The sequence below is a fragment of the Colletotrichum paranaense genome (assembly GCF_030867605.1).
Source record: "Colletotrichum paranaense strain IMI 384185 chromosome Unknown Scaffold_18.1, whole genome shotgun sequence".
Classification (NCBI taxonomy): domain Eukaryota; kingdom Fungi; phylum Ascomycota; class Sordariomycetes; order Glomerellales; family Glomerellaceae; genus Colletotrichum; species Colletotrichum paranaense.
In genome coordinates, this window is record NW_026848976.1 from 519,372 (window position 1) to 533,104 (window position 13,733).

The 13,733-nt window shown below is 53.9% G+C and overlaps 5 protein-coding genes across 5 annotated transcripts; 2 read left to right on the plus strand and 3 right to left on the minus strand.

Moving 5' to 3' along the window:
* Positions 1–879: 879 nt before the first annotated feature.
* CPAR01_15225 (SET domain-containing protein) lies at positions 880–3,869 on the plus strand (the record flags this gene model as incomplete). The annotated part of the gene is made up of 3 exons (XM_060499474.1): positions 880–1,375; positions 1,456–3,062; positions 3,114–3,869. Coding segments are annotated over 3 exons (2,859 nt in total), but the record flags the coding sequence as incomplete, so codon positions are not given.
* A 1,217-nt stretch (positions 3,870–5,086) lies between these two features.
* Positions 5,087–6,274, minus strand: CPAR01_15226 (uncharacterized protein; the record flags this gene model as incomplete). Its single annotated transcript, XM_060499475.1, has 1 exon — positions 5,087–6,274. The coding sequence occupies one exon, from the start codon at positions 6,272–6,274 to the stop codon at positions 5,087–5,089; it is 1,188 nt and encodes a 395-aa protein (XP_060341907.1).
* Positions 6,275–6,769: 495 nt separating this feature from the next.
* Positions 6,770–7,021, minus strand: CPAR01_15227 (uncharacterized protein; the record flags this gene model as incomplete). Its single annotated transcript, XM_060499476.1, has 1 exon — positions 6,770–7,021. One exon carries the CDS (start codon positions 7,019–7,021, stop codon positions 6,770–6,772), a length of 252 nt encoding a protein of 83 aa, XP_060341908.1.
* A 416-nt stretch (positions 7,022–7,437) lies between these two features.
* On the minus strand, positions 7,438–7,836 carry CPAR01_15228 (uncharacterized protein; the record flags this gene model as incomplete). The annotated part of the gene is made up of 1 exon (XM_060499477.1): positions 7,438–7,836. One exon carries the CDS (start codon positions 7,834–7,836, stop codon positions 7,438–7,440), a length of 399 nt encoding a protein of 132 aa, XP_060341909.1.
* Positions 7,837–9,154: 1,318 nt separating this feature from the next.
* Positions 9,155–12,576, plus strand: CPAR01_15229 (uncharacterized protein; the record flags this gene model as incomplete). The annotated part of the gene is made up of 3 exons (XM_060499478.1): positions 9,155–9,625; positions 9,704–9,799; positions 9,865–12,576. The coding sequence occupies 3 exons, from the start codon at positions 9,155–9,157 to the stop codon at positions 12,574–12,576; spliced, it is 3,279 nt and encodes a 1,092-aa protein (XP_060341910.1).
* Between the last annotated feature and the right edge of the window lie 1,157 nt (positions 12,577–13,733).

The window sequence follows — 13,733 nt, forward strand, 5'->3', positions numbered from 1 at the left end:
CTACAGGCGAGAACACAACTAACAGAGTCTATATCACCTGGAGTTGGGATCGAAAAGCAAAGCTCGGTGTGCTCTTTCGGAATAGCGCGTTGGGCAATTGGGCAATCATGAATTCATTGTGGCTTCAGTGACGTGGGACTCAACGAGAGAACTTGAAGCATCCCGTTCGTAAGTACCATTGTACTTCGTACCGGCTGGGGTCCTATGGTGGGGTTTATTCAGACGCAGCCATTGGGCAGATCTCCCGCATGCTATTCCTGGGGAAGTTGCGATCGAATTCCAAAAGGCCAGGCCTCGGGGCTCGGCGGTAGATATGATCCGAACAATTTGCACCACCGGTCGGATCGGGGTGCTGGCCGTGATTGACAATGGCTTACAGCTGTTGGCGGTGCTCCCAGGCTCAACCACAGGGAAGTGGCTAGGCTCTAAGACCCCAAGCCCAAGCGCGACGAGCTGAGTGGCTGCGCACCTTCGGAAACTGGTGCTGTGAGATAATCCTCGCCAGTGTCCGCCGTCCTTTGCGACTTCGTTCTGGATTCACTACAACTTTTTTTTTCCTTCTCCGGGCGCTCTGTCGGCCAAACCAACAGCCCTTCTCTGGCACATCATATATCACGCAGGAATTCAACAGCCCCAATTGTATCTCCGGCACGTCGAGCGACTGTTTGCAATGCCGAGAATCTCTGGCTCCAACTAGTAATCGCTTCACCACCCAACGCGCCGTCGCCGCCTCTCGCAACTCGTCCCCCCCGTTTTCTCTCTCGCCTTCCCGTTCCTTCTTTCCTTCCCCACCCAACACAACAGCTCTTGCCCCTACATGAGCACCGACTTGGCTAAATCGCAAATTGCTCATTTTCCACCTCTCGATTTTTCTCTGAGCATCCGTCGCTGCTCGAGGCTTTGGACGACACGAACCGCGAATACCGTCACACATCCCTCGTCTCGCGCGCTCGCCCTACCGAGGGTTCCCGCACTTGCTTGATGGAGGATGAAGCGCTGGCGACGGTGAAGATGGAGGAGGTAAAGATTGAGGATGGTGTCCCGCCAAATGGCGTCAACATGGAGCGAGATCCAAGCAGGACATCGGCGCAGAAGAGGAGCAACCAGGGGTCTCGCTCTGCTAGCATGTCACCCAGTGAGGGCATGGTCAACAGCGAAGGCATCTCGACGCCAGGAGGCACGCAGCGACCGAAACTGTCGCGCAAAGCATCGCAGAAGCCCGTCAAGCGCGAGTCGCCTCTATTCCACGATTTGCCAGACGTCACGGAGCAATCGTGCAGTACCTTCCAAGTCATACCCGATTGTCTGTATGGATCCAAGCACATGGGCTCGACCGACAACGATGCCCTCGATTGCGACTGCCGTTCTGAGTGGCGTAAGTTTCCCCGCCCTCCCTCGCTGCTGTGTGAAATCATCGCGAGCCCACTCCTCTAACTGAAATTCGCGTGTCTGCAGATGAAGGAAAAAATTTATCGTGCGGCGAAGACTCCGACTGCATCAACAGGGCGACGAAGATGGAGTGCCTCGCTGGCGCCGGCAACTGTGGTGATGGCTGCCAAAATCAGAGATTTCAGCGGAAGCAGTTCGCCGATGTTTCAGTGATCAAGACGGAGAAGAAGGGCTTCGGTCTCCGCGCCAACGTTGATATGCAGGCTAACGACTTCATTTTCGAGTACATTGGCGAGGTCATCAACGAGCCAACCTTTCGACGACGGATGATACAGTACGACGACGAGGGCATCAAGCATTTTTACTTCATGTCGCTGACCAAGCACGAATTCGTTGATGCGACAAAGAAGGGTAACCTGGGGCGCTTTTGCAACCACTCATGCAACCCGAATTGCTACGTCGACAAATGGGTCGTCGGAGAGAAGTTGCGCATGGGCATTTTCTCCTCACGCAAAATCAAAGCCGGTGAGGAGTTGGTGTTCAACTACAATGTTGACCGCTATGGGGCCGACCCCCAACCCTGCTACTGTGGCGAGTCGAATTGCACTGGATTCATTGGTGGCAAGACCCAAACCGAGCGGGCGACCAAGTTGCCCCTTACTACAGTGGAGGCGCTCGGCATTGACGACGGTGATGCCTGGGACACAGCGGTGGCCAAGAAGCCGCGCAAAAAGAAGCCTGAGGAAGACGACGAGGAGTACGTTAACAGCGTGCAGGCTAGAAGCCTCGATGATGATGATGCGCGCAAGGTCATGGCGACTCTGATGCAGTGCAAGGAGAAATGGATTGCTGTCAAGCTGTTGCAGCGCATTCAGCAGTGTGAGGATGAGCGGGTCATCCACTCCGTCATGCGCATGCATGCCTACCAAATTCTCAAGACAACGCTCAACACCTTTATCGACGACCACAACGTCGTTCTCCAAGCTCTCGATATTCTCGACAAGTTTCCGCGACTGACCCGAAACAAGATTGAGGGCTCAAAGATTGAAGCCACCATTGGTGTACTCACTCAGTCAGAACATGAGGAGGTCAGCGCGAAATCGAAGAAGCTGTTGGACGAGTGGTCCAAATTGGAGCTGGGTTACCGCATCGGGAAGCGAAAGTTTGACCCCAACACATCTGCCACGAACTCCTTCCAAGAGAGGCGCAACATGGATCGTGAAGAGGATGTGACTGCGAAATCGACTCCTGACCCCCTTCAGAATGTCGAAATTCCCAAAGGACCTCGGAGCAACATTCCTCAACGCAACACACATTTCTTCAATGGCCCTCCACGCCAACGAAGACACCAGAACTTCAACGGTCATGGAGCATTACCACTCGGATGGTTTACAGCGACGGATCAGCGTGGGAACACGTACTTCTACAGCAAGAGTGGTGCTACGACCTGGCAACGTCCCACCAAGCCCGCTGACGCTCAAAAGGCGACGCCCAAGGCGTTGCAAGAGCAGCAGCTGCTTAAGAACATTATCGACCAAGTCACCAAGGAGCACACCCCCAGACCTTCGGCATCACAGACACCTCAACGCGCAGAGACTCCCGTTCAGGAGAATAAGCAGGAAAAGTGGCGCTCTCTTAGCATCGACAAACAGATGAAGATCTATGAGAACACGGTATGTATAACTTCGTTTGAGCTCCTAGTCACATGCTAATGTTCTCTGCAGCTCTTCCCCCACGTCAAGTATGTCGTCGATAAGTACAGACACAAGCTTCCTAAGGACGATCTAAAGCGACTCGGAAAGGATGTCTGCAAGAAACTTGTCTCCTCCGACTACAAGCGCAATCGGATCCAAGACCCCACGACTCCACTTGATCAGAAGCAGGCTAGAAAAGTCAAGGCGTACGTGAAGGACTTCTTGGACAAGGCTATTGTGAAGTTCAGACATCTCGAGAAGGAGAAGGCGACTCCCGAAAGCGACATAAAAAAGTCAAAGGACCCTGCCACTTCGACCAACAAGGAGATTGATTCACCAGCCGACGACGTTGTGCTGTCTGACAATGAGGACGGCGGATCGGTGGGTAGTCCTGAGCGCAAACGCAAGCGTGAGGAGGAGGCAGCTGAGTCCCGAACCCTGACTCCCTCAGACGAGCCATCTGTGAAGCGTCTGAGAGAGTTTGACGCGGATGGTGCAACACCACCGCCTCCACCCCCGCCGCCTCCTGCTGATCCGGCACCTACTGCTACCCCTGAGGAGCCGCTGTCAGAAGAACAAAGGGCTCTGAAGGAGCAGGAGGAGGCTCTCATGCGAGAGAACGAGGAGTCTGAACGCCTGGAAGAAGAAGAGCTTACCAAAGCTATGGATATTGGAAGCACCCTGAATGGTCACCCTCCGGTAAATGGGGTAGGAGCTGTCGATGAGTCCGCCATTGCCAACACCGGCAATGAAGTGGCTCGGCAGCAAGAGGTTATGGGTCACTAGACAAAGCCACGACACAACGCCTACCTCAGGTTTGGGACGTTGTCCTTGGAAGCTAGGGATACCCAGATTGTGCGACTTTCCAACGGAGGTGGGGCGTCAACTAAGTGAACAAGCCGAAGTGAAGGGAATCCTCTCGGCCTTGTATGTATAAGCAGGCATGTTGCATTTTTCTCGTTCTGGGAGGGAACCAGCAGACCCCCACCCAAACAAAAACAAAGGATCTCTCAGATACTTTGGTTTTTGTTTAGGGCGTTTTGTTACGATTATAATGTGGATATTTTCGGTCATCGACAAGAAAAAAGAACTGGTCGTGGCCAAGTGAAAAAGCTGTACCTAGGCCATTGTGTCGATTTTTTTTCTTCTTTCTTTTTTTCTTCACCGACACCAAACCTATGTTGGCTTTTGGGTGGAGTGGGAAGTATGGGAATAGGGCAGCATGGCATCATCCCCGATGGCGGGCGGGCATTGGGTTCATTTTTTTTCCCAACGAGATTTGGGCACCGTGACGACAAAAAGTCATACCAGGCAATTGGCGTTTTTGTACAAAAGGAAAAAAGGCAGCTAAGAAACATAACTTGAACTAGTAGTAATGGATGCGAATGGAGACCTCGACATTGAAGAATCACGTTTTCTAGTGTATGTTGCAAAGTGACATCTATTCACATTGAGGTCAGGAAAGATGGGGGGCATAAAATGGATATGAACATCAAAGTTATTGCTATTTACCCTTTCTCTCCCTTTGATTCAGAGTGCCTCAAGGCTTCTGTTTTGCTTTTACAAACCAGATAACTTTTCCCCCTATTCTCGAAGACCGACTTGACCATCCCATGATGAACGCCACGCCATATATGCCAAGTGCGAGATGCCAATGGGCGAATATATCCTCTCCTTCTGGACTTGGGCTTGCGCCTCTCTACCCAAGGGGGTTTAATCCTCACCGTCCTGAGGATCCAAGGGGAGTCGAGGTGGGTGAGAAACAAAAGCGAATCCCCAAATGTTGAGTTGCCTGTGGCTTTATATAGGGCCACCAAATTGGAACTCTCCTTCTCTGCCGATCCCAGGCATCCACCTTCCTCCACTAGGCCAGATACACTTCAGACGCTGCTTATGCCTTCCTTCTGCACTTTCATCACCCCTGAAGCGATTCGTCCACGGTCTCTCTCTACTGCCAGACAAAAGGTAGTCAGTTCCTCTTCTGATCTTCCATTCTTAGTCGATTACTGCCCGACCCATCCCCCCGTATCATCAAAGGGCTCCTCCATCTCCACCTCAGAAACCTCATCCTCACTATCACTCTCCTCCCCACCGCGCTTCCTCTTCTTCTTCTGGGAGGGCTGCACCTCGGGCGCCTCGTCCTTGCGCATAAACACAAAACTCCGCGCCGCCCTCTCCTCCCCCTTCCACGCCGCCCCGCTCGCCTCCCCCGTCTTCTTCTCCCGTATCACACCCGCCGTCCGCGCGTGCTTGTAACCCGGGTACGCGCGGGAATGAAACTTGAAGCTCTCCAGCGCCTGTAAGCCCGCATGGCGGCCGAGGTCCTTAACGTTCCAGAGCGTGTAGGGGTCGCCCTCGAATAGGGTCACGACGATGGTGCCCTTGGGCGCCAGGCTGGGGAGGGCCGAGGTGAAGAAGGCGACGAGGAGCTCCTGGTTGTAGCGGACTTGACGGTTGCGGTCGGTGGATTTGCCGCCGACGTGGGGGAAGTTGAAGAGGATGCGGTTGAAGATGCCCGTCTTTGTCGGGGCCGACATATGGAAGCCGCGGTGGTTCGGGGCGGATTTGCGGGTGAAGGGTTTCATGGAGCGGGCGTCGATGTTGTAGAGGACCCTGTTGTTGTTCTGGACGGGAGGTTTGTATTTCTCGTCGTCGTCTTCGTCGATTTCCTCCTCCTCCTCTTCCTCTTCTGCTTCTGGTGACTCGGCCTCGGTGGGTTCCTTGCTGTCGTTCTCGTCATCCTCGGCATCGCCCTCGCCCTCGCTCTTTGCTGCTTTTGACTTGGTAGGTTTTGTGGTAGCGGCGGTCCCGTTGATCTGCGCAATGTTCTCCGCGGCCTGGGGGTACTTCTCCAGCAGCTCCCGCTCGTTCTTTTCGAGGACCGTCGCAGTCAGGTTACGGCAGCCATGGTGTGTTGCAAGACTCGCTGCGAAGCTGAGGTCGCCCTCGCCGATCAGCAGGATGGCGTCTTCCTTGGAGAACGGTATCACAGGCTCCTGGTTCTGGTGGTACTGCTGTTGCGCCTTCTTCTTCTTGGCGTCGCTCTCGAGGGCTTGGGCGCTCTTTGGGTTCTTCTTCTTGTTGTTGTTCTTGCCATTGTTGTTTTGCGGTGCGCCTCCCGTCTTCTTCTTCACCGTGTCCACGAAGTGGCTCTTGTGGTTTATCGACCCGAGCTTCCGCTTCTTGGCCATGATGGGTGAGGGGTTGTGAGAGAAAGGCTGGTGGCTCGGCAGGGGAGGTATGCGGCGCAATGGGTGGCCGGGTTCACGGTCCGGGCCGTTTCTTGGTGTTCGTGGACTGGGTTAGGTTTTTCGAGGTGACGTCCGGCGTACGGCGTGTATCGCGGTGCAAAGTGGGATGTGGTGGTCGGCGGCGGTGCTGTTGCTACCCGTGTCGGCGCCGGGGGGTGGGAAGGGTGTGTAAGGTATGTACCCCACGCTCTGGTTGTACCGCGAGCGAGAAACTTTTTTTTTTTGGCCCTGCTCTTCCCGGGGCTCTCTTTCTGCCGTGTCTTTTGACTTTTTTGCGACGCTACGGCGGTGAGCACACATGGCGCTCTCCGGCGGCTCGGGAATAGACGAGGTTCAGCCGTGGAACCCTTCGCTTTTTTTTCAAGCTCGTCAAGTGTCAGTGGCCTCCTTAGAAACCGACCCCTAGTACGGGGGAGTGGATTGGGCGACACCGGGTTATGGATAACCACAGGGGGGGCGGATGAGAAAGAGGGCGGCGGGAGACGGGACCTGAGAAGGTATCCGGTACATTTGGTGCGCGGGAGGAAGAGTGCGCTGTTCAGGCGCCAGGGGACTCGTGGGCCATGCGCACCCCGGGCGTGCGCCGTGAGATGGATCTTCAAGTTTGCAGGTGCTGCAGGGAGGAGCGGGCGAGGAGCTGACTGCCTCGGATCTATCGAACTTGGAAGACACCTCGTCGTACTTCATGGCAGTATGGCTCTTGATAGCACTGAGGGCTGGCCCGGACCCATCTCTGTGCGATCTATTGAACTCATTGCTTTTGGATGCATGTTTTGGGGTGAGGTGTCTGATGGTGGTTGTTGTTCGTCCCTTCTTCTTAGCGTGGCCCTTATGAGCTAAGTGGGCCGATACTTGGATGAATGAGGCTTACCTGGCACTCCCGAACCTTGAGCAACTGGCGGCTTGCTGTGTACTGAGTACGAATAGTAGGTATCGCAGACGTAAGGGAGGCGAGCATGCCAGTACTATGACTGTGTACAACCCTCCAGAAGAGGATTACTATCATTTGCTGGTCGCCATAAGATCGTGGGTAACGGAGCGCGTATAGAACAACCGCGTGCTTGCTTCAATATCTACGTAATTGAATTTCGTTTATTGTTGCATCATGCCCAGAACACTCGTCGGTGAGCCAGCCATACCAGCCACAGAACAACAACACAAAGCTGCACCTCAACGGGTCCTGGAAAAGAACTTGCAGCCGTCCGGCTGGAGCTCGGGATCTGGTTCAACAACAGGCCCACCCGGACGGGACCAGGACCTGTAAAAGTCGCCCCGTCCGACAGGCTGTCCGACTCGTCCGAACAGCCTGAGGTACCCGAGATTGAGGCAAAAATATCTGCTTTGCCCAGTTTGATAGAGACGACACTGCTCAGAAACAGTATGAAAAATCTATACCAATGGAATATGTGTGGAGCAAGGAAGATGAGCGTATGAAAAATACTCTTTATGTTTGTTGCGCTTTTATCCAATGTCGGATGGCATTTACAAAGCGGCTTCGTCATTTAATAATATTTAGAGCCACTTGGACTGGGTCAGGCAGGAAGGAGACGCACATGGTTGATAAGGAGCAGAAGTCGGGGGCCGACCGACCCCATTGCTGTCATCTCCAGGTCGTCGTCGTGATGTCGGACGCGCTTGAGAAATGCTGATCCTGCTCAGAATGACCGGCTGGACGTTTGGGAGAAGCGGACAAGAAGGCACGCCTCGGTCTATGGATATTTGGGTACGCACAGAGTAGGTAATCATACACGTTCAGAAAAGCCAGCACACATTGGGAACACAAACGCAGAAACAGGCAGCCATATGAGCAAGGTAGGTATTCACCGGTGCAAGCAGGTTCTATTAGTTGGGACAGTGAGACCGCAGGCATTCATCATTGCTCAAAGATGCAATTCTGGCATGCTCGCCTGTTGGCCTGCCAAGTCGCAAATGCCCGTTACGAAGACCCGAGCGAGCCAGCTCTTAGAAAAAAGGCTTACACTCAGATACGCGCAAGGCACAGAGTGAGGTACGCGGTAAAGTACATGACAGCACCATGGACGGCCAGATGGCAGAATCGTAATGTACCGGGTACCTCTTGCCCTTTTTTTGCCAACAGGGGTAGAAGGCTATTTCCGGTCGTCGGATTTTCTGGGCCTCCGGACGAATCAGGGCGCGGCAAATCGTGCCTACTCCTACCAGATCGGTGTAAGTGTGTGCAGCACAGTGCTGGGCTGGGCCTTGCCTTCCGCCTCGCTGTAGCAGGGTGGTCACGTCTGTTCCTGCCTCTGCTGCGCTCCGCCTGGTATTATTTGCAAAAGGCAGGAAGGGGAAAAAAGCGAAGCAATCTTCGTTCCACGCTCGCAATTCAACGCCTCATTCACGCTGGCTCACTCTTACAGCCATCTCTGCGCACGAGTCTCATCTTCGCCCTGATCCCATTTATCCCCCTCTCAAGCTGGTCTCTCATTGAGAAATTCCGCTCGCTGCAGAGAGAGGCCAGCCGGCTGTCATTTTCTTAGCCCACACCACTACCATCCCCGTCCAACCCACACACCTTGGTCCTGTTCTCCGAACATCCAACAACCTACAGACATCTTCAAGTCAAAGCACTTTCTTGACCCCGAGCAATCGCGCCTGCTCACATCTTTTCTGAGATTGACCGAGAATTCTTCGGCCGCTTCATATCTCAGTTTTCCAACCCGTACCGCGCCCCTTACCTAACTCTACCCATCTCACAGACGCCCCCATCTCATTACACCATACCCGCTCTCACTTTTGCCTCCACATACCCCCATTTCCCCCGTCTTCACGTCTCTTTCATGAACGGCCATCGCCATCATGTCAGACGTTGAGACACCGGAGCAGTCTTTTTCGACTCCGACGCCACAGCTTACCCCCAAGGCCAAGGGCCGCGGTAGAGGCCGGGGCAGAAAAGCTGTCGCGCCTAAGAAGGAGCCTCCCAAACCCGCAGCCACAGCCGGCACTGGTCGACGCGGCCGCTTCAAGCAGTTCTCAGACGACAAAGTCCAGGCAAATTATGAACGGCAACGCGAGCTCAAGGCACAGTACGCGGCTCTCGCTAATGCCGTAAAGCCAGCGCTACAAGATCTGGCATCGCGCTCTATCGACACACTCACAAATGACAAGGACTACCACAAAACGGTGCCGGAATTCAAAGTCATCGAGGACAATCTCGGCGCTCGCTTTGAAAGATCCCTCCTTTACTTGGAGAACAAACTGGCGACTGCCGCCAGAACCGTCTTCAAGTCCAAACATGCCAAGCTCGGCGCCGTTCGCGATATTTTCAAGGTTCGTGAGGCCCCGACTGATATGTCATGTTTTTTTCCCTCTCCCCTGGTCCTCTGCTAACGTCACCCGCGGCATTAGAACGGAGTTGAAGATGCGGAAGACAGATTTTTGGATGCGCAGCTTCATCGCCTCAACCTTCTGGAATACCTCCATGATCATGGTCTTCCTATTGACGTAAGTTCATTCTGTTCTTCATTCTGTTTTTTTCTGCGTGTCTCGGTTATTCACACTGGCCTCAGCTCGTCGATGCCGGCTGGAATTATAAGCAAATTTCGGACAAGGAAGCCCAAGAATTCGGCCTCTATGAAGTCTACGTTGACGGAGCACTCGTTCCCTATCCTCAACTCGTCGAAGGCACCGAAGCCTATGCCCTGAGACAGGCTGCTTGGGCGGAGCCACAGACAGCGAAGGAGACTTTGGCGCCGCCTTCCGCGGCAGCGACTGGAGGACGAATCAGCAAGCGCAAAGCCAACCAACAACCAGATGGCCAGCCGGCCTCCAAGAGGTCTGCTGCCGATGTCGCGCCCGTTCGCCACATTGCTGGTATCATGTCGGCTCAGCATGCTCCCATTGAAGACGAATCGAATGAGAGCACGCCGGTACCTGAGGGTCCGTTGACCGCTGATCAGAGAGAGCCCGCCTTGCCAGCAAAGGCTTCAGAGCCAGATGAATACGGTTGCAGACAAGTCAATCGGCCGACAGCCAAGAATGGAGCGAGTATCGCGAATCGCCTCATTGCTCCTCCATCGTTCCAGTTCGACGACGACGAGATTGGATTCCGTGATTCCACCAACTCCCCTAGGCATGGAGCCACGCTCGCTAAGCGTGGAAAGTATCTTGGCAAGCCAAACTCGAACACCTGGCACTTTGATCCTCTGCTTGCTCGTTGGGATGCTAGAGACCTCGACGAAGAAGACTACGACTTGGAACTTGTCCAGAAGCACGGCACTCATCCCCGATTGGGTTGCTTCCTGCCCACGAGCAAAAATGACTCTGAGCCGCCAAAGCCAGAAGCAGAGCCGATGCATCCTACTGTTTTCCTTACTCCCTCAGGCAAGACCATCCACGCATCTCGTGTCGTCCCCGTTGCAAAGGTCGAGATTGCTCTAGCCGACAAGCCATACTCGGAAAGAATGGGTGCGATTCTCTCTTCCATCTGTGAAAAGGAAGACATCTCTCCCGAAGACATTGAGGGACCTGAGCTTAAGGCTCTTAAGGAAATCTCTGAAGAATATGCCGAGCAAAGACTCATCGCCGAGTCTATCAAGGAGTCCGAGCCCGCGAGTCTGGAGGATACGCCTGCCACTTCGCCCCTCCCTATGAACGACTCTGCCCTCAATATTGCTGGGTTGGAGGAGCTCGTCGTGGCTGCGGAAGCCGTCGAGGCGGAGGCCAAGGTCTTGGGATCTGTCGAAGAGAAGCCGGTGATCCTGCCCGCTCCGACCCCAGTCAGACCTGCTACCCGTGCTTATGACGCTATTCGCGACATATTTGGAGGGTCCGAATCAGCTGCCGTTGAGCCTCCAGCTCCCGTCCTGGTGCCGGAGCCTATTGACACTACTGCGCTCGCAATCCTCGCAGATGCGTCTACTTCCACCTACCCTCCCCAGCCCGTCGACCTTGTCATGGCCGATGCTCCCATCAGCCAACCCATTCCAGTTGACGGTCCTCCACCTCCCCATTCCCATCATCATCACATCGACTCCGGTTATGTGGTTCAGCCCATTCCCGCTGAGTTCCGCATCCAGGCTGCACCTTCAAACGATAGTGTCGGCTGGATTGAACCACGAATCGCTTCACCAGGTGTCGACGGTCGAATTCACCAATCTATCGAAACTCCGTCGATGAGAGATCCGTACTCGAACCAATTACCCCCTGCTCGACCAGTCGAGATGTCTCAAATGAGGTCCTCGATTGACGCCACCAATGATACCCGCCGGCACTCCATGTACCACGAGCACAGCGCTCCTTCGGCCTACAACGAGCAGCACTTGCCTCATCCGCATAACCAGCAACACCTGCCGCAAGCAGACCCCATGATCGACCCGCGTCTTTACTCTGCGCCGATGGACGCGTCGGCCGCACATCATGAATATCAACAACAGGCTTACGGTCAGAGCCAGCAGGGCTACCAATTGCCCAGCATGCCTATGCAAGGAGGACCCATGGCACAAGCCTCTCCCCAGCTGCAACAATCTGGCTCCACATCTCGTATGCCATTCACGAACCCTTCTCAGGACAGGAGCTCGCCGCTTCCGCCCTTGCGACCGTCCCGTGGCCGCAAGAGTGCTCCCGCTGCACCAGAGCAGGGTGTTCAGATCGAGCAACATCAAATTCAGCAGCAGCAACAGCAACAGCAGCAGCAGCAACAACAGCCGCCGCCGCCACCTTATATGAGCACCAATAGCGGCTCGTTCTACCCCCCTGGTCCACCCAGGCCATACCACAATGGATACACACAGGAGCAGCCAGGTTTGCCGCCCATGATGAGCCAGTACCCACCCTACACAGGCTCGCAACCTCCACCACCACCTTTGCAGCAGCAGCAACAGCAGCAACCGCCGCCTTATGGACATCCAGGCATGTCTCCCACTTACTCATCCATTGCCCCGGCACAAAGCCCTCCGAATCTTCAGTTCGTTCCGCAGCAACCCGGCGAACCGTCTAGAAGCCGGGCTGGAAGTGGCTCATCGACTCCAAGTGCACAGGGAAACAGCAAATACCCCAAGCTGGCCCCCGCCCCCCTGCCTGCTCATAGAGTAGGCTGGCCTCAAGGCCCTGAACTGCGAACCGTTCAGTATGACTACAAGGAAAACATCAAAGACTATGCGCCTACGGAACCCCCTCCGCGTCGCGGCCCTGTCCAAATTCGGGGATGGAACATAAACAATAATAGGATCCAGCGCCAGAAGACAGATGAGAACGGCGACGAGCGACGCGGGTCCCGCTAGGAGCAGATTCTCACGTTGCCAGAGCTGAACCCAAGTAAGGAGGGTTTAACAGGCGCGGGAGTGAAGAAGCCGGCTGTCAAGAAGCCAGCCGCTAAGAAGACAGCTGCCAGGAAGACGACTACGAAGAAGGCGGTCGCTAAGAAGACGACTGCCAATAAGCCAGGTCCCAAGACAACCTGAATGGAATCCGAGAATCGTGTTACAAGCGGATCGGAACAAGCGAAAAGAGCATGTATTATTATCACATCACTTTGGACATTGGTCTTCCACATATGAAGATCCTTTGTTCGCGTCATCCATATGCGGATGAAAGACAGAGAAAGAGAGAGAGAGGGCTGGGCTGAAAAGCCAGGTGGAGAAGCTCATTGAATGAAATTAGAGCTAGGGCCGAGAAGCCGGGGTCAATAGTGCCTCAGCATATTTGGAATGATAATGAATACGAAAAGAAGAATTGGTTTTGAGAAGGATGCTGCTGAGCGTTGCTTGTAAAGTGAAGTCACGATTCATCTAGTTTCTGCGTTATCTCATGCGGCCCAGTAAGTGATGTTGCCTCATGGACGCTTCATATCTGCCAAGAAGCAGAGTGGTACCAAATGCTTTGGTCACTAGTCGAAACTGAGCTCGTCGATTGCTTGGAGGCAAAATCGGAGAGCCACTATAAGTCTGTGTTTGTTTCTTGCTATTAATTTGGATTAGCTTATATGTTACTCTCAAGATCATTATACATACCTGACAGACGAAGTCGAGAAGTAGCTTCAGAGAGACGTTTCTTATCGTCCATACATAGAGAGAGAACACACAGCTGCTTGTTTGCTTACTCGAAAGGCCTTATTCACACTTTTCATTGAACTTCGCATAACTACGGCAACCTTGCATGCCAGGAGAAGCGGCATTGCTTAGAGTGCGCGAGGTCATTGAGGGAGGAACCGGAGTCACAGTTCTGGAAGTTTCATAAAGTTTCAACAGAACAACATAATGCAAATGGAGCGTGAGCCTCTTCAATTTTGTGTTCTGATTACAGTGTATCTGATATTACATGTATCCGAGCCATTTTTGTTTTTTTTTTCGCACCGGCGAAAAGGGATGTTCGGGACGAATTTTCTCTGCCATCATCGCCGACCCCTCGCGAGAAACTGTTATACACATACACACAACCG